This window comes from Octopus bimaculoides, chromosome 20 (assembly GCF_046866305.1).
Source record: "Octopus bimaculoides isolate indiv1 chromosome 20, ASM4686630v1, whole genome shotgun sequence".
Lineage (NCBI taxonomy): Eukaryota > Metazoa > Mollusca > Cephalopoda > Octopoda > Octopodidae > Octopus > Octopus bimaculoides.
Window position 1 is genome coordinate 7,618,899 of NC_142947.1, and position 20,313 is coordinate 7,639,211.

General features: G+C 37.4%; 2 protein-coding genes across 6 annotated transcripts in view; one reads left to right on the forward strand and one right to left on the reverse strand.

Annotated features, from left to right (window-relative positions):
* LOC106869851 (V-type proton ATPase catalytic subunit A) overlaps positions 1–4,326 on the forward strand; it is a 30,833-nt gene extending 26,507 nt beyond the window's left edge. For all 3 annotated transcript variants that reach the window (XM_014915771.3, XM_014915772.3, XM_089337941.1), the window contains exons 11-15: positions 485–692; positions 850–909; positions 1,662–1,756; positions 1,977–2,148; positions 2,349–4,326. In XM_014915771.3, coding sequence (XP_014771257.1) covers positions 485–692; positions 850–909; positions 1,662–1,756; positions 1,977–2,148; positions 2,349–2,444 — 631 coding nt within the window. In that variant the 3' untranslated portion in view covers positions 2,445–4,326. The remainder of the gene's footprint in view (positions 1–484; positions 693–849; positions 910–1,661; positions 1,757–1,976; positions 2,149–2,348) is intronic.
* An 845-nt stretch (positions 4,327–5,171) lies between these two features.
* LOC106869850 (conserved oligomeric Golgi complex subunit 8) lies at positions 5,172–18,003 on the reverse strand. 3 transcript variants are annotated; one of them, XM_052974934.2, is made up of 14 exons: positions 17,928–18,003; positions 15,495–15,566; positions 14,277–14,401; positions 13,681–13,784; positions 12,705–12,876; positions 11,507–11,668; positions 11,003–11,054; positions 10,292–10,470; positions 9,644–9,843; positions 8,425–8,503; positions 7,750–7,934; positions 6,746–6,914; positions 5,659–6,159; positions 5,172–5,592 (listed from the first exon to the last, which is right to left on the reverse strand). In XM_052974934.2, exons 1-14 carry the CDS (start codon positions 17,989–17,991, stop codon positions 5,317–5,319), a joined length of 2,340 nt encoding a protein of 779 aa, XP_052830894.1. In that variant the 5' UTR covers positions 17,992–18,003; the 3' UTR covers positions 5,172–5,316. The 3 variants fall into 3 exon arrangements, with proteins under 3 accessions (XP_052830894.1, XP_014771255.1, XP_089194065.1); XM_014915769.3 differs by having other exon boundaries at positions 5,172–6,159; XM_089337939.1 differs by lacking the exon at positions 17,928–18,003 and adding an exon at positions 16,054–16,951 and having other exon boundaries at positions 5,172–6,159.
* Positions 18,004–20,313: the final 2,310 nt, after the last annotated feature.

Sequence of the window (20,313 nt, forward strand, 5' to 3'; positions counted from 1 at the left end):
TGGAGGTCATACTACCAGAATAAGTTGTCACTATAATTTAATCAAAAAATATTTATGAAGTAACACAAGTTGTGTTCATCTGTTTTGGTACTGATCTATCAGAAACCTTGTCTAGTTCTAAGATACAAAATGTTCTCTTTTTATAATGTTCATATTTAAATTTGAAACCTTTTTTGTAAAAACCATTTGTTGTTTTCCAAGCCTTGATTAATGAAGTTAGTTAATTTACCAGTCCCCTCCAAATTCTTAATTATTTTCAACATTGACACAGACAGACTTTTGCACTAGAAATGTGACCAGAAATGATTGAGACAATCCAGTAGCTTTTCCTATGATTGACAAACATTATCAACAATATTGCCTAAATTGATATCAAAGAAGAGATGTCTTCCCAGTTCCAACAGTGAAATATGGAATTGGCCAGTTGACACCTACAATACTGTTTTACATGATAAATCTTTAACTCCTTGTATTTCTCTTGCAGTGTGTCCCCTCCTGGTGGAGACTTCTCTGATCCCGTCACATCAGCCACTCTTGGTATTGTACAAGTCTTCTGGGGTTTAGATAAGAAACTGGCCCAGCGTAAACATTTCCCTTCTATCAACTGGCTCATCAGTTACAGCAAATACATGCGTGCCCTTGATGAATATTATGACAAATCTTTCACAGAATTTGTGCCCTTAAGAACAAAGGTAATGTCTGTCTGTCTGTTGCTTGTTTGTTGCTGTCATGATGTGAATGGTTTATGGAGATGCTTAATAAATGTGGATTGTGTGGTTATAGTGTTGATGTTGTGTGTTATAGAAAGGTAACCACTAACTTGAATTTTGTTTTTTTCTATTTTACTAGTGCAAAGAAATCCTACAAGAAGAAGAAGATTTATCAGAGATTGTCCAATTGGTCGGCAAGGTAGGTAAACCAATGGTGATAGTCATATACTACAAATTCATGTCTCTGTTTCTCTCTCTTTAAGGTTAGGGTCTTATATTATTTCTATCTAAGGTTTAGGGCTTTTTTCTTTAGTATCCAAAAAACCAACATCTTGAACTGATACCAATTAGAAACATGGCTATGATGAAGTGGAGAAACTAAGACATTAATGTTGCTTTCAATTTTTGACACAAAACCAGCAATTTCAGGCGAGGAATAGATCAATTATGTCGAGTCCAGTATGTCACTGGTACTTATTTTATCAACCCCGAAAGGATTAAAGGCAAATTTGAACTTGGAATGTAAAAACAGACCACCAAGAATTTTGCCTGGTGTGCTGACGATTCTGTCAGCTCCCCACCTTCAATGTTGTTAACATTGAAGTATAAATGATGATATCAACAGTGACAATTATTATTATTAATAATTCAGTATTTCTGTTTGATTTCGTTTTTGTTAAAGCCGAAATTATGTCATACTGAGATAATGAACACTTTAGAAACACATTTTTTATTGACTTGATCTGATTATTTCTTCTGATTATTCAGCTTTAGGAGTAAAGCAAAAAACCCAGTATTATCGCTACATGGAGAAACATCAACGTATAAGGATGAGGTCTACAGCCAAAATAGTTCTAATTGTATTTACAAGAAATGATCTTAGATACTTAGTTAGCAACCAAACTTGTAGGTTTGTTGCTATACCAATAAAAGTTGTAATCTCTATTCCAGGGTTCCCTTGCAGAATCTGATAAAATCACTTTGGAGGTGTCTCGACTAATCAAAGACGACTTCCTTCAACAAAATGGTTACACACCATATGACAGGTGAGTGCAGTGGTCACCACTAATTTTTATAGGGAAGGTGGTTGTGAAATAGTAGAAATGACAGTGGACAACACCCTGGTTTCATATCCTTATGTCTATGGCATGTCTTTTTTTTTCTCACCAACTTGTGTCTAATTATATACCTCTCTACTTTGAACAGTCCTGCAATGACCGACCACTTGTCTACTTTCTTAACATCTTGTCTCTTCTTTTTTGCCAGGTTCTGTCCATTCTACAAGACTGTAGGCATGTTAAAGAACATCATTACATTCTACGACCTTTCCAGACATGCTGTGGAAAGTACGGCCCAGAGTGAGAAGAAGATTACCTGGGCTATCATTAGGGAACAATTAGGAGACATTATGTATAAACTAAGCAGTATGAAGTTCAAGGTAAAGTATTTTTAATTTCATTTTAAATTTACATCCAACACTCAAATTTTGCTTCATTTAAACCCAGGCATTTTTATCATCTCACACGAATCTAGAAACCCTGACATTTTGAGTTCATGTTTCAGTTGTATCCACCTCACCCCCTCCCTCTTATATCTCACTGTTTTAAAGGTTTCATTCCAATATTTCTGTTTTTGTAGGACCCAGATAAAGATGGAGAGCGGAAGATCAAAGGAGATTTTGATGAACTTTATGAAGAAATGCAGACAGCATTCCGAAACTTGGAAGATTTCTAATTTAAGATCTTGTTAGTGTCATTTTCTAATTAAGATCTCGTTAGTGTCATTTTCCCATCTTTTGTACAGATTTTGATTCTAACTTAGCTGTATGGTGTATAAATGTTATTTCAGCCCCTCCCCCACCTCTTTCTATCTTCTCTCCCAGTGTACCATTGCAGTCTGTGTTGTAGTGTAACTACTACTACAGTCTCTGTTGTATACTTACCATTACAGTATGTGTGTTGTAGTGTATCACTGCATGCTGTTGTAATGTACCTATTACTGCAGTCAATGTTGTAGTGCATCACTGCAGTGTAATGTACCTAGCATGGCAGTCAGTGTTGTAGTGTACCTACCACTGCAGTCTGTGTTGTAGTGTAACCACTACACACTGTAGCAGTAACGCTACAGTTGTTGTCTCCCTTTACTTCCAGTGTTGTGTAAGTCAGGATAACCAAACCCTACGCCCTCATCACAAGATGCTGACAACTAGGCTGTGCAAAGGATTCTTCCGGAAACCTCCATCTCTTTATTAACAATCTTATTTGATGAATCATGGTCAAGATTTATTGTGCTGTGTATATTATATATATATATATAGATATATATATATATATATATATATATATATATATATATATATATATATATATATATATATATATATATATATATATATATATATATATATATATATCTATATATACACACACACACACACACACATACACACATATACATTCCCTTGTCTTGTTGAGGCAAAGAAATGATGCTGTAGAATATGGCACTAAAACTAACCCCAGGAACCAACTGCTTCTCCCCACTTCTTCATCTCACCTTAATATTCTATATAGACCCTACTGATGATAATGGGGGGAATTCCCTTTATATCAAATTGCTGTCTTCATTATCATGATGATGCAAACACACACAAACACACACCTCTCCCCACTGCTGGGAGTTGTACAGTGTAGCTCCATTAATCAATGGCTCTCTGCTCCCATTCTTTTCATGTAGTTGTAGCTGCTGTGTGTAGTTTATGTCCTGCTTTCTTTTGCCAACTCTGCAACTCCAATGGTTTAGTTTGTTTATGCTGATTAAAGTTGTATATTTCTTTAGGTTGTCTTTATTATTAATCAGTGGAATTGGATGTTATAGATGTGTTGGCAGCAGTGACTTGTGTCTGTGTATATATATATATATATATATATACACACATAAACACACCCAACTGTGAATAACAGATATCAGGTTTGTTGAGTGACATGTATACATACACAGATAGCTGTGTCCTCACATTAGAAGATTCTCCCTTCTGGTCTCTTTCTCTTCACATATTGTTCCAATATCTCTTTGTGAAATCTAAACCAGTTTTCCGTTTTACCAGAGATTTTCTCTGTCTTTTTCTTTCATTTCCATTGAAATAATGTTTGTTGTTTTTTTTTTTTTCCAACAACTATTTTCCATTGATGTGTAATCGTTAGACAAAGAAATAAAAATGCTGTTGTGAGTAGTTTTAAAGAAACCCAAATGAGCAGCGTTCACTGCTGTGTCTAGCCCCTGTCCTTAACAGAAAGCTGTTAAGGCTAGCTGAAAGCAGGGACACTTATTTGCTAACGTTGTCCTTAAACAATAGTTGTTCTGTTTGTGCTGGTTAGGTAGAGCCAAGCCAGAGATCTTCTAGTCATCCTATCAAGTTGGTGAATCATTGTTAATCAAAGAGAAACAATCAGGTCTTCTCCCTAAATAAATCTTTTTTTTTTTTATTATTTCCAAAGTTTCATAAAAGGAATTTGTTGTTGAAACAAAGAAAAAAAATATGGAAAAAAAAAAAAAAAATCTATTAAAATAAAATGACTGTCTGCTGTTTTAATAAAAGGTTTCTGGTAAATATTGTTAATATTTCTGTCGTGTTGTCTGTTGTTGAGAGGAGCCTGGTTTATATACAGTTACAGATGGTGTGCATGAGTGTAGAAAAAAAGAAAATGGTCATATGCAGAATGTGTGAGTATATATATAAAAACAAATATTTATACTGCTTGTTCCAAAAGTCACTGATGGGTTTCAATTTTTAATAACTTCCTTGACTTTATATCAAAATTTCATGCATTTATTTGTAAAGGACATAATTATGCACAAGTCAAACTTTGAAGCCCCACTACATCACATGAAAAACGGCGGGAACTTAGTTGCCAGCCCAATATTTAACATAGACAACCTAAGGAGTTATTTAGAGAAATATCTCTAACTAGGAATTGAAATTATGTCCCAGGTGTTATGTGTGTGGGTCTATCATAAAGGTTAACTCTCACTGGCTCATTCCACTTAATTCTAAATAGGTACCATGATTTGTAAATTGTAACCACATGGGATACATGACAAAAGTTTTATTTAAGTTGTGGTGGGATTTCAGCTCAACTAGTTGAGGCAAAATATACTGTGCCATCCATCTCTGATGATGTAATAGAGTTGAAGGAGTCTAGTTAATCTCTAACCTTTGTAATCTATAGCTTAGCTCTACTGCCTAGATTAACTGTATATTGTTGCTCTCTCTCTCTCTCTCTCTCTGTACATTGTTGGATGATTTGCATTGCTTCCCCTGCTTTCTGCCTGTCTTGATTTAATAACCTACAGCTGTACTGCATGGCTTAGCTGTAGCCTCATGAAAACTCTGTCAAATTAAAACTTCAGTGCCCTTAGTCAAGTTAAAACCAGTGTTTATGCCGTCAGTCAATCAACAACACATTTATTTGAAAAATATTTTAATGTATTTACAACCAAAATCTATAAATGTCCAAAAAGTTAATAAATAGTTCAGTAAGACCAAAGAATCAATAAACGAGGAATGATGCAAGAACTGTCCCTCCCAACACCACCACACTTGGACTGGTCAGTTAGTGGCAGAAGTTTCATCTAATTTAATATCATCCAAGTCTATTCTGTCTAATGATTCAGTGGTTAAGATCATGTTAGGATCATTGTCTTGAGGCACCACTTGTGACAGGGGGAGGGAGGATAAATTGACTCTTGTAGGATCTATGGTAAAAGCCATGTTAGATATGGTGGTTGGAGACTCATCAGTAGTTGCTTCAGGGAAAGGAGCTGCTGTGACGGGGCTCATCTCAGGAATAAAGGCTAGGGTCTTAGGAGGGACATCAGGGGTGGCCTCAGGAACAAAGGCTGGGACATCAGGGGTGGCCTCAGGAACAAAGGCTGGGACATCAGGGGTGGCCTCAGGAACAAAGGCTGGGGTTGCCGGGGTTACAAGACTTGCCTCAGGAACAGAAGCTGGCATGACAGGGGTTGCTTCTGGAAGAGAAGCTGGCATGACATGGGTTGCCCCTGGAACAAAGATTGGGGTGACAGGGGTTGTCTTAGGAATGGAGGCCGAGGTCTCTGTTGTTGCCTCAGGAACACAGGCTGGGATGACAGGAGTTGCCTCAGTTACAGAGGCTGGGGAAATAACCAGTGTATCCTCTGGTGTAGAAGCTGCAGATGTATTAAGGGTTTCTCCTGCTACAGTGGCTGAGGACATCTCTGGGCTAAGTTCTCTCTTAGTAACTGCGTTTTCAACTTCTTGAGCATTCTGCTGGGATGCTTCTACATTGGTGTCTTCCAGAGGAGGAAGGTTCATTTCCATTGCTGCTGTTTCCATGACATCATCTTCCTTTTCAGGAAGCAGGTGACTGACTCCCGCTTGGATAGATTCAATGTTTAAACTGCCAGGATTTCCCTAAATAACAACAACAAACATTGTAAGAAACATAATCAATGTTGAACTGTAGAAATGAAATTGTAATGATCAGATCTTTCATGGAAGTATTAGCAAAGAGATTGATATAAGCTCCTTAAACTCGGGCTATAGATTGTTAAGTAATTCAAATGTTAGTGCAATTAATTGTGATGAATTCCCTAGGTACAACACACACACAACTGGTTTCCATCTCATGGTCGAGTGGTTATTAGTGGGCCATGTCAGATACAGATGTTGGAACTAATCTGGTGATAGAGAGGGATTATTGTCTTTCAGATATTTTGAAAGATTAAGGCTTCAATACAGTAAAGATGTAGGGAGGAATTGTCGGGGGATTGTGAACTCTTTTTTTTTTTACAAATAAAAGGTTCAGAGTTCCAAACTAGTCTAGGAAGCAATTTGTAACAAGATGCTCGGGTGTATGAGAGTGTATGCAAAAGTATGTACAACTGGAAGCTCCATCACTGAAACCCAAAGGCATCAAATTTACATTTCACCTGACAGTGATGTGGTGGCTAATCTCTGGCACCATCATCCAGAGGATGTAACTTAGATGGATACTTACCATTGCTGTGAGGTCAACAACTGTCAGTCCCAGTGTCTGAGCCAGCTGTGACGGAGGAAACAATGTTAACATGCATTTCTGTACATAAGGCAGAAAATGTTTGGTGTAGACTTGAAGCAGGTGTTGCAAATGGTCAGTCTCGGCATTGCTTAATGTACTTTCTTCCGCCCTGGACATAAGAAAGGAAAATAGTGACTTTAAACAATGTTAGCATACAGAGGGATTTGATGAGAAACTGTAGCAGGGTTGGAGGAAGTGAGATTGTGTGGTGTTCAGACCTTTCTAAAAATGAAATTAATAATAGGAAGTGAAATAGCTGGGGACCAGTTGGTGACCCCAGATTTTGCCCCATAGAACTATAGCTATGTTGAATTTACAAAAAAAACTGTAACCCTGGCAACAACAGGATAGTCTCAGACATATTGGCCAAGCAGCCTAAATCATAAATGGGGAGGCACAGCTGTAGAGTTGCAAAAGTACAGATATAAAATAATAATAATATATAATATATAGTGCTCAGGTGCTCTACAACTCATCAGAAAAAGTAACCAAAACTGCATGAATAGTACAGAGAATATGCACAGGAAGTGAACAGTGGAAAAGATTTAAAAAAAAAAGAAAAAGAAACAGGGGTGGGGGGCATCAGGCGAATTTCAGGAAGCATAGAAGTCTTGACAGCTAACAACTGATGCAGGTAGTTTATTCCATGCCTCAGCAATTCTGAGTGTGAAAAAACGTTTATGGAGATGCAGATATGAAGATACAAATGCGGAGGTTACAGCATCACACAAGGAAAATTATAAAACAGTTGAGTATATGGATGTTGAACTGAGAGTTCTTTTACAGGGATTAGAAAAACCATAGGACCACTGCAATAAGTGTGTGAATCTGAGAGGAGAATATGTTGAATAAAATCATAATTAATTGAACCTCCTGCATTTTCTTTTACCCCAAAACCAGGAACTTTTCAGCACCCCCTTGTAATAGAGCAACTGTCAACTCACCGATGAAACAACAATATGACATCATTGACCTTCAATAAAGACTTCTCCAGTTTGTCGCTGATGTCACAGGCCAAAGAGATTGGCAGACACAAACGTAAATCGTTAAAGGCAGTCAACACATGGTTACAATAATTAGCCAAAGGTTGAAAATCCAGGAGAACTGAAGGCGGGTATAACTGACCAGGCTAAAATACAAAGTGGACAGAAGTAATGGTCAAATACGGATTGCTATTATTAGAATGGCAAGGCAGTGTGTTGGCAGAATCGTTAGCACGCCGAGCGAAATGCTTAGCAGTATTCCGGCGGCGTCTAATCCATTAATCATGGCTGTCCAATGATTAAGATGCATTGTTTTATATTAAATAAAGACAGTATCCATCTATTCGACACTATGTCACATTTTCGTACTCAATACAAAATAAGATATCTATATTTTTATCCATTATTTACTATTGTAAAAAGGAATTAATGATAGGATATTATAATTCATACTAATTATCATTATTAACTTTACCAATACATATTGACTAAATTAAATAATATATTTTCTGCTCTGCATGGCGATAGATACATTAATTTCTCCAATAACATTAATTAATTAATGTGAAATGATTACAACTGAGAATAGAAACCAGATCACAAGAATAAGTTGTTTAAAGAGGTGAAAAGTGTTACCTGGGTTGACATGTTGTATGCAAGACCTCCAGTAAATGTTAAACCCATCAGATTGTAAGACTGCATCATTTCAGAGAACCTGGCAGATAATAATGTAGAAAAGATATTATTGAGATCATGTAGAGAAGATGTAGAGATAGTGGAGAGTTCACGGTATACGATGGATGATACATAAATTATGAAGAGATATTATGTGGATAATACTCAGAAAAAAAGATTTCAAAAGCTGGTAGCTCCTCAGTTAATAAAGCAGTTGCCAGTGAGGTCTTTTAAGGTTAATACTATGACAAATGTGGGGTTTGTAAAGTGGCAGATTGTTACTGGTTGGTCAATATAATCTACTGGACAGCATACAACACAACACCACACAATGCAACACTACCACCATCACAACAATCACATACAACCTCAGATAACATGCCCTAACACAAACAGTAAAACACTATATGTATGATATTGCCATCATCATCATTTTAACATCAATTTTTCATGCTTGCATGGGTCAGATTTATTGAGGCAGATTTTCTATGGCTGGATGCCCTTCCTGTTGCCAACCCTTACCCGTTTCCAAGCTTTTTATGTGGCACCAGCATGGGTGATATTTACATGGCACCAGCACCAGTGCTTTTTATGTGACACCATCACCGACAGGGCCACCAATTACCTTGCAAGACAAAATCATTTCCATTTTTTAACTGAAGAAGTTTTACTGAAGAAGCTTTCCTTCAAAGCTGCTGGCTTTGTGCCAGAGAGTAGAAATGGGGGAGGGGGTATTCTGATGTAGAAGATACATAAAGCATCAATAAATTAGATGATGGGGTGACTCACTCTCCTGAATGAACCTCTATGTGATCACCTGACCTGCTAGAAATTGCAACAACATCTTAACCATAATGTCAAAAAAAGAAAAACATATTGTTAATGAGGTCTGAAATAAAAAAACTAAAGATGAAAGATTGAATGGTCATGGTTGGGATGCTTTTCTTTATAAGATCAGGGCTAATTTGGAACTAAATGACAACAACCACTTCATTTAAAACAGCCACAGTCACAACGGTGAAGGCAGAGCTGGGAGTAATATCTTGTTATTTCACTGTCTCCATAAGACTGTAAGAGAAGGAATATACAACATCATATGCCACTACAACCACACCATCACATCCACTACACTACCACACAACCAACACCAACACTACAACCTAGACAGTAAAAGACTCACTTCTTGTTAGCATTGTTGAGTGTCACTTGAAACGAGTTGAGGGCAGCAGAGTAGAATATTGGCACCAGGAGACTGCGGAAGTCAGCCCCTATACGACTGAAGGACAGACTGAAGTACATACACTGACCAACCAGGGAGTCTAGACGGCCTCCAACACCTTTAGACAGGTCACACTCCAGAGTGCTGAGGAACTGGTTCACCTAAAGATAACAAAAGACAATCATCTTCATGACCACTACCATCGACGAATACATCAAAAAAGATATTTACAGTATGTATGAGTGTTTTAGTTCTCTATTTCCCCACCCATAGGTTATGGGCCCATCCGTATTCTATTATCATGGTCAGACAATTATTGTCTGCTATATAACTCAGTGATATTTCTATTAACATTGGTTTCACATTTTGGCACAAGGCCAGCAGTTTCAGGTGAAGAGAAGAAAGTCTTTTACATTAACTCCAGTGATCAACTGGTACTTATTTTATCAACCCTGAAAGGATTAAAAGCAAACTCGATCTCGGCAGAATTTGTCATAAATGCAGTTTTAAGTTTATCATTATCATCCAATTGATACACTAACAACTGTGTACACCCCAATACCCCCCCCCCCCCCAATACCACCCCACATCTGTTAGAGTGTCACTTACCTTGAGTGTGAGCCAGCTATAGAAAGGTGAGGAATGTTGGAGGAGGTCGTCGCGTGGTGCTGACGATGACGATGATGTCACAAGTGTGTCATCATCAGAGAAGATGGCACGGTACTGTGTTATGATGTCGAATAAGTGGACGCGACTTGCTTCGATTATCTTGGTGATGTGGACATAGGCTGGACAAGAGGAAAACAGTACATTAGGGATATTAGTTGTAGTGTTGTTATAATGTTACTGTAGTGTTAGTTATGATGGTAATTACAGTGGAAACTGTAATGGCAATTATAGTGTAAGCTGCAGTGGTACTACAGTGTAAGCTGTAGAGGCAATATAATACACAGACTGTCAAAGTTCTGAATGTGTTATGGTCCTAATTCAGGTATTTTCAGTCTGTTACCTATTAACAGAGTTGTAGTGTCTTCCTAAATCAACTGATCAAGCTGTAAACAGGTATCGTGTGGAGGTAGCTATTTAGGAGATTTATATACTGTTAGAGTAAATGAGTCTACAACTGGATGTCTAGCCTTCTGTTAACTATAAAGTGACAGGTGGTGGGGAAGAGTGAAACCTGTTTATCAGTTAGGCAGCCTGAGGCAGTTATGTGTGAAGTGATGACAATATACACCCCAAACATCAGCCAATTAAAAGAATTTACAGCTACAACCAACCTCTGTTGGTGAGTGAGAGTTTGAGTATGGAGCAGCTTACCATCATCTGTTGGGATTCCATCAATGATACACTGGAACCATGCATCGCGAGCCTGAGGAAATATAAAGAACAGGTTAGGGAACCTGAAATGTAACTACATTAACAACAGTAGCCATTCCAAAATTACTCAATAAAAGTGTACCAATACTCAGTTCACAGACACACACGCACACACACAATAGCCAACAACACCAATTTGACAGCAAAGTTACATCATATAGCATTGTTACAACGTGACACTTCATGTGTGTTACAACACTGTCATCCACATGGGCTACAATACTCATCACATGACATGAGTTACAACAGTCACACCACATGACAAAATTATCACACGACATGATACAGCACTGTCACAGCTTGTGTTTCAATACTCTCATATCACATGCATTATAATATATAGTTCACAATATTGTCAAACAATGAAATACAATGTCACACCATGTTACAATCCTGTGTTACAGTAAAATTCCAAGGATACACAGACACAAGACACATACTGACCTGCAAAAATTTGATGCGTAGTTCAGCCTCTGAAAAGACATCCATCCTTCTTAAGTAACCAATAACTCTTAGACAAAGAGGCAGTTGGATGTTGGTCCGCAGTTGTTGGATTAACTGATTCAACATCAACTGTGTTGATCCTTTAACTTCATCAACGATGCTCTGGGAGAGTAAAACACGCGAAGTAATTAGTGGTGTGAATCCTTTTATTTCATCAATGATACCCTTTAAAACATCAAGTAATGAATATTACACACTATTAGTCGGGGGGGGGGGGCTCTGAAAGGGGTCTCTTAGAAAACATATTTTTGTTGTGTCAGCATATACAGAAGAAAAACAAACAAACCATCCACTTGTTTTGACATTTTCAGAACTATTTCACTTGTGCTTTGTTGACCTTATTTGAAACCTTACTCTACATTTAACACCATCCTTCAATGTCTCGCCAACTATCTCCTGACCCCAGTACAATATGGTCCTCAACAAGATGGGGGTACCTATCCTTCCTCCAAGGAAGCTGAAGGCTGCTAGAGGTAGACAATCCTGAAGACAATTATACATAGAAAAGCTAAATTAATATCCTGTGAAAATCTGAAAGGCAAAGTTGACTTCAGTAGAGTTTGAACTCGGAACATATAGATAGCAAAATGCCACTAAGCATTTTGTCATGCTAATGATTCTGCCAGTTTGCCACTTTAATAATAATAACAATAATAATTGTTTCTACTAAAGGTACAAGGCCTGAAATTGGTGGGGAGGAGACTAGTTGATAACATTGATCCCAGTGTTTCACTGGTACTTAATTTATTGACCCTGAAAGCGTTAAGTTGACCTCGGCAGAATTTGACCTTAGAAAGTAGCGGCAGACGAAATACCACAAGGCATTTCACCTGGTGTACTAACGATTCTGCTAGCTCGCAACCTTTCTTAATAATAATAATAATAATCCTTTCTACTAAAGACACAAGGCCCGAAATTTGGGTCGGAGGGGGTTAATCAATCACATCGACCCCAATGTTTCACAGGTACTTAATTTATGAACCCCGAAAAGATGAAAGGGAAAGCTGACCTGGGCAGAATTTGAACTCAAAAAAACGTAGGGATGAACAAAATGCCGCTGAGCATTTTTCCCGGCGTGCTAATGATTCTGCCAGCTTGCTGCCTTAATAGTAGTAACAACAACATCAATAATACTTACAGCAATGACAGGAAGATTGTAGTGTTTCTTCTCCAGCCGTTTCACATGAGCAGTTAGCTCCAGAGCCTCTTCATAGTAACCATTTCGCACACAAGTGTCCATCAGTTGTGGCATCTCTAGGATCTCCAGTAACTGGGTGTGACGTTGCAGTGTTAAACTGTTCATACGACGGCTGTAATAACATGACAGAGAAACAGAATAAAACATGATGCCTAATATATTTACAGTTACAATATATAATATATATAAACATTATATAATTATATTCTTTTACTTGTTTCAGTCATTTGACTGCGGCCATGCTGGAGCATTGCCTTTAGTGGAACAAATGAACCCCAGGACTTATTCTCTGTAAGCCTAGTACTTATTGTATCGGTCTCTATTGCCAAACTGTTCAGTTATGGGGATGTAAACACACCAATAGCGGTTGTCAAGGGTTGAAGAGTATACTTGGTGGGTTGTGTTATGGCACCAGCGCTAGAGAGGTTACCATGCCATTGATAAAATTAAGAGTCCTCTTAACTCTACACTTTATATATATGCGTGTATGTGAACAAAGCAATAAATATTTGTTAAATATCTTCACACAAATGACATTGACATAGAGAGATGCAAATATTCATTCATATACACTCACGTATATAAGTTATGAAGCAAATATGTAAAAACAAAAAAGTACACTTACATATACAGACACACTTACATGGACAAATTTAAACACACATGTACGCATGGAAATTGACACATACACACACACGCAAAGAAATATTTATACAGTAGAGATGTTGGGAGACTGGACATGACGGTGATGGTAGTAGTAGTAATGATTATAATGGTTGCGGAGGTAGTGATGGAGGTGGTGGTGGTGGTAGGGAAGATGTTACTAATAGATAATGGCAGGTGTTGTGGTTTAGATGAAAGTGTACATGCTGAAGAAGAGGAAGAAAAAAAAAATGAAGAAACAGCTGAACCTCACCTGGCATTAATCTCCTGTGCTCGTTTAGCAATGTTCTCACATTCAGAAGAGAATGGTGGCAACTGTTGTAATAAGTTACTAACATGTTTCTCAATGATTTGAAACTGGAAGAAAAAAGATGAAACAAAAAGAAAAAAAAAATTAATGAATGGTTATGAACCTGGAACAATGTGGTTTAGACTGAACCTGGAACAATGTGGTTCAGAAGTAAACGTTTTACCACACAGCCATGCCTGCACCAACATGCATGTACTTGTATCAAATATTGTAAATAGAATGTTTATAGTGAATTGTCTAAGTAGATATATTAGGTGACTAACTCTGAGGCTGAGAGATCAACAACAGGCCTAGATTATTGTGTCAAAGACCAGCTCAATTCTCCTAGCTTTCAGTAGGCTGGCTATTAGAACTGTTGAAGAAAGTTATCTGGTGATAGACTAGTACCCTATCCAAGGGAGGTGTACTCTCTCATTCATTTTAAGCTACAGAAATCAGAGCTGGTCCCTGTGGATGACAGAGACATTCTTAACTTTATTGTGCTGTTGAAAGAAAAGAACAAGAGGTTAAACAATGTCCATTTGTTTGTATATACTCACATCTTCAAAGATCTCTCTAGAACATTCAGCTGTCTCAATAAATGTTTTGTAATTATGAAATGCTAAATCCTGAGTTTCCTCGAGAATCTGTGCTTTCTCTTCTGCAAGTCTCTCTGGTTCTCGGCCTGCAATCAGAAAATATGGTGCATTTATAGCAATACTCATAGAATGATAATTGGTGTACATGCTGCATGGAGTGGTAGCATGTCGTGTGTACAGTGGTGTCTCAGTGCATATAGAATATGGAGTGGTAACATGGTGTATATACAATGATAATATAATTTATATGCAGAGTTCCGTGGTAACAGTGTGTGTGAGTACGTATATATATATATATATATATATATATATATATATATATATATATATATATATATATACTGTAGAGTGGTAACATGGTGTTACAGAAGGAATTTTAGATAGCACTTCACATGTAAGGATTTAAATTGGCACACTCATTTCCCCCATGTTTGTATTATAAATACAGTAGGGGAAGACACATGGCCTATGGTTAGAGTGTCAGGCTCACAGCCATGAGCTAGTGAGTTTGATTCTCAGACTGGGCTGTGTGTTGTGTTCTTGAGCAAGACACTTTATTTCATGTTGCACCAGTTCACTCAGCTGTAGAAATGAGTTGCGACGTCATTGGTGCCAAGCTGTATTGGCCTTTGCCATTCTTTTGGACAACATCGGTGGCATGGAGATGGGAAGCTGGTATGCATGGGCAACTGCTGGTCTTTCATAAACAACCTTATCCAGACTTGTGCCTTGTGAGTGGGGGGGGGACTTTCTAGGTGCAATCCCACGGTCATTCATGACCGAAGGGGGTCTTTAGTAAGGATAAAAGTAATTTGTTTGAAGCATTGTATAAATGTATGAATAATATAATAATGATATGTCAGTAATAACATGTTTCTCCAGACTCTTGGATTATTATCTTTCTTATATTTGATAAGAGGAATCTTTCCTGAAATGTTACAGAAACATTAAACAACCCATATAAGGCAATACAATATTTTCTCTATATTTTCATTTCTTGACATCACTTTACATATTTTGTGTTACTTCTCACCTGCATTGTTTAAATTTTTTTAAAAACATTTATCATATATATATATACAGTGGCAACATGGTGTATACACACTACAAAATGGTAACAGTGTGTATATAAATAATAAGCAGTAAAAGTAATAATTCAAAGGTAGTCTGTGTACTTACTCAATTTCTCGATGCCATAAGAACTTAATTCTGCTAGGTATTGGACAAAATCAGGGTTTTCTTTCCAACTTTCTAGAAAAAAAAAAAACCCAAATATTATTATTTAGTTTTTATATTTCTCTTAACAATAACAATTTTAAATGTAGGAAGGTAAAGTAGACCCTGCTGGGGTTTGATCCCAGAACCTAACTGCATGCACATAAATTGGCAGGGAAGTTTGTGTAGTGCTCAACTAATTCTGTAATTGTGCACAGACAATTATAGAATTGGTAGACTGAATTAATTATAATAATTCACATGGTGACATAGAAATGGTAAGCAAAGCCGCCTCTTGCAACAGACAGGTCATCCAGGATACACTGGACAATATAGTCCCCAAATACATTGCACATGACAGGATGGTCACAGCTGGAATGTTTATGATTATTAATCTTCCCTATCAGGACTGACTTGATGTCTGAACAACAACCAGGGAAGGTGTGCAAACTGCAGGGACATTTTCAACGCCACCATGTTGAGAGGGTGAAAACAAATGCAAAACAGAAAGATGTTTAGTTACCTCCCTTCGTTTGTATAGCTTTCCAAGAGTGGCCTTAATGTAAAAAGATTGGATGGTTACGGTTGGAATGTCATTGATCATAGACCGGCTGAATTAGGGTTGAACTACTGTTAAGCAACTTTCCTTTATTCTCACAATAAAGTAAATAATTAAACAAATATTTGTACGGTAAGAACAGATATACTAAAAATATTGTTTGAATTTCGGAGAAGTATGATCTTCATTAATATACAAATATATTCAGACTACTGCCTTCATTTTAGTTGTCATAGTCATATCTCGGTTATTGTACTCTCCAGCCTTCTTCAGGAATTTTCAGTATTATATACTGATATAGTCACACTAGTGTCCTCATCTTGGTTGTTATAGTCACAACAGCACAGTCACTGTTCTTTCAGTTTTCTCTATGGATTATTATTATTATTATATCCGCATATAACCAGACCAGTGTCTGAATATATCACTAATTAACCTCATATATTCAGCAATGTTCATAGGATTCCAAACCAAACTATTTACTCAATTCATATCATTGTCCATGTCTGAATTATTACATGGTTTATACCAGTAAAGTAATTTTGTAAGGAAATGAAGGAGAATTGTCAGACTTTCAGAATAACTATCTCTACCTTACGGGGAAGGGAAAAGGTGTGGAAATTGGGGAGTAAAACAGTGAAAAATAAAAATTAAAAAAACATTGTTTGGTAAATGAATTCTTCCACAATCGTAATTCCTGTTGCATGAAGCAGGAATACTAAAAAAAAGGAAGTGAACAACAACTACACGATTATTTTGCCCCTTTCCATCTCCGTAAAATAGTGATAGCTATTCCAAAAAGTCCGTCGTAGGATTAATCTAAGTACAGAACTGAAAGGTAATCTTCCAGTTTCGAGAGGTTAAAAAAGTAAATAAAATACAAGGGAAATAACTGAACGTCATCCGTACTACTTTGTTTATAAATAAATCACGTGATTTGATTGACGTTAACTGTTTATATATAAATCACATACGTGATTGAACATCATAGTTTCTTATGAGAAATCTGCACAACATCTAACCCTAAACTTTTATAAAAAAAAAAATTCCGTCGCATGCTGTTTGTAAAAAGAAAAAAAACATTCTAAACTTTTATAAAAAAAAATTCCGTCGCATGCTGTTTTAGAGAAAAATTAGTACGGATAATACTGGTAATTCGTTCAGTTATTTCCCTTGAATATTTTTATTTATTTCTTTTACCACGAAACTGGAAGATTACCGAACTGATATTTACTTTTTATGAACTCAGGAAGGATGAGAGACATGTTAAAACATTGTAGGATTTGAACTCATTAGAGTAGAACGACTGTCCTAATAATTATTAATACTAAAAAGGTTAGAAATCTAAAGCTTTGTTAGAAGCGAACTTATGACCTGATTTGTCACAGGTTCACTTTAACTACATAGCTATTAACAGGGAGAAAGATATGAACATTAAACATTCCTGTAAGCCCTTTATATTAAATCTCAACGAGGTAGCATTTATGCAGTCGTTCGATCTGCTAGAAAATAGCACAGCAGCCAAACTGCCCTAAAACTACGCCCTGTTGCATTAAATATGGAAAGACATAGTAAATAATATGGCTTTAGAGGTGCTATATTTGTTAAAAAAAAGAAAATGATAAAAATAGAGGATGACCATCGCTGCAATGTCTTTGAACATCGATGTGTTCGGTCAGGTGTAACCTGGTGTTAACGACAAAACAATCTCTTGTCTCAACAAACCAAATAAATCAATAAGAGAGTTATACGGCGGAGATATTAATGTTAGGAGTATAACTGTCACCAGGTAGTGGATTGTTGTTGCAATTACCACAAAGAAAAACAGTAAAAATTACCGGGGAAAGAATCTTTAAATATCGCCGTCAGAATTGTTTCATCTTCCACGTCAACGGTAGACATGTTGGTGACACTAGAGAGTTCCACTCTGTGCCGTAATGTGGCAGACGATAATGTTTAGCTGTATATAATTGTGTAATGTTTACACTGTAATGTGTAAGATGCGTGCATACTATGTATATAGCTGTGTATTATTTACATAGTACTGTGTAGTTTAGTACAGCAGTTGTCAGTGGTGGCCACATTAGCTAGTGATACTAGAGAGTTCCACTTAATAGTAACCGGGGCAGACGATACAGTTGTTGATTTGAATTTTGGAGTTGTCTCCCTTAAAAAAATTAGTACACTTAAAAGTATTTTCTTTTCAATAGGGACAAAATTTCGATGAATCAATAATAAACGTTCACCAGTTTTTCCTTACTTGGGAAAACAGGTGAAGGTTAGTGACAGTAAGAGTATTTGGCTGAAGAAAATCTGCTTCACTCAATTCCATGTGAACCACATAAGCATGGAAAAGTAGATGTTAAAACAATCTGAGGAATTTCAACCATGTTTCGTGGTCTGCTACCACAACAGCTCCTTTATAGGATCCAGTTAGCTGAAGATATCATCAGGAGGAACCACGTCCTGTTTCGGCCCCTACTCCTCTACCGTTTTGACGTGGGGGGCCCACCCCCTTTCGGAGGTGTCTTCAGCTCTGGTGTTGGGTGCATGTCTTTTTTCACTGTTTGTGACTGTTCTGATTCAACTGTGGAATGTCCCTCGCTATGGTTATTTTCCAGGAGGTTCTGGCCACACGTCTTACGGTTCATCAACCCGAGTTGTTGAATTACTTTCTTCTGGCATACCTTCCCTTGGTGGATTAGGATCCAGTTAGCTCAAGACATCATCAGGAGGAACCACGTCCGGTTTCGGCCCCTACTCCTCTACCGTTTTGACGTGGCGGGGCCCCTCCTTTCGGAGGTGTCTTCAACTCTGGTGTTGGCTGCATGTCTTCTTTCTTCTATTCCCTGGCGTCTTCGATGCAGCATCAACGAGTGTCAGCGTCCGACTGATCGTCCTGTCAAGTTCCCCTTTTTATATCTGCTGCTAGGCTCCAGCAGGCAGCCCCAGCTAGTTGTCACGTGACACTGTCTAAATTTCCCGCTGCTAGGGTCCAGTAGGCAGCACCAGCAAGTTGTCACATGACACTGTCTACAATGATGTTAAATTGCTGGTCTTCACTAAGTTTACCCTGAGGCTTCCCAATTCATGGTTCTGCTTCCAAGTCTGGAATTTCTTCTTTCAGTGTTCAACAGATTCTGCTGTAAGAACTAAGTCTCAGCCTATAGGAGTTCCTAAGGATAGCTGGTTTTAAACTCCTTGTTTATAGCTTGGAAGGCTATAGTAAAAAAGAGGGGACTAAGAACTGAGCCTTGGTGAACACTAAATTCCTCACTGAACTCATGGTTAACCATTTTGTTGACTGCATCTCTGTACATAGTTTGCACTGCTCTCACAAGCTATTTATCAACACCTGGTTTCCTTTAAGACCATAAGACTACTGACTATAATACCCTGTCAAAGGCCTTTTTCAAATCAACAAATGCTAGTCACAGAAGCTTACTCCTAGCTAAAAATTTCTCTTGCAGCCGTTTCACTGTGAAGAGAAAATCAGAAGTACTCTGGCCTGTATCAAATCTGAACCTAATCTCATTTAATCTTATTCTCTTCCTAATTAATTATATTCATACTCTTTCTGCTAATTTCATAACTTGGTCCATCAGTTTTCTGTCTCTGTAGTTGCTTCTTATATTGTTATATTAATCACTGGGTGGGACACTTCCCTGACTAGCTTCAGCCCTACTCAGATATTTCAGTATCTTAATGTCTATGCATGAAGAACCTACTGCCTTCTCTGTCTTCATATTTTGATGTCCATTTACATTGAAATACTGAGGCAACTTGCTCCTCTGTTCTTCTCATTACAGAATACTGGAAAATATCCTGCTTTTTGCTTCTTTCAAACTGGATTCACACTTATCATCTATAACTATATTATACAAGTTATTTGTTGTCTGCTTTTTTCCAGTCTTTCCATGCCTCTCTTGTAGCTTTTATTGCTCTATCTATAGTTCTACACTACCATATTACCTTATTTGGCTGGTACCTTGCCCCAGCCACAAAACTTGTCTGTAACTTTTATAACTTTCAGCAGGTTGTGTTGTTAAAATTCCCAGTTGTCTTCTGTTATAGGTTTGCCACCCTGTTGTCATCACCACCACCACCTTCTTCTTCTTCTTCTTCTTCTTCTTCTTCTTCTTCTTCTTCTTCTTCTTCTTCTTCTTCTTCTTCTTCTTCTTCTTCTTCTGTTGGCTTACACAGGTCTGCTGTGCAACATATCTC

Coding starts and splice junctions, on each gene's coding strand:
- LOC106869850 (XM_014915769.3), bottom strand. CDS start 17,991: ATGTCTACCGTTGACGTGGAAGATGAAACAATTCTGACGGCGATATTT. Junction 15,567..17,927: donor ATTTAAAGATTCTTTCCCCG/GTAATTTTTACT, acceptor TTTTTTTTCTAG/AAAGTTGGAAAGAAAACCCT. Junction 9,844..10,291: donor ATAGCTGGCTCACACTCAAG/GTAAGTGACACT, acceptor TGTTATCTTTAG/GTGAACCAGTTCCTCAGCAC.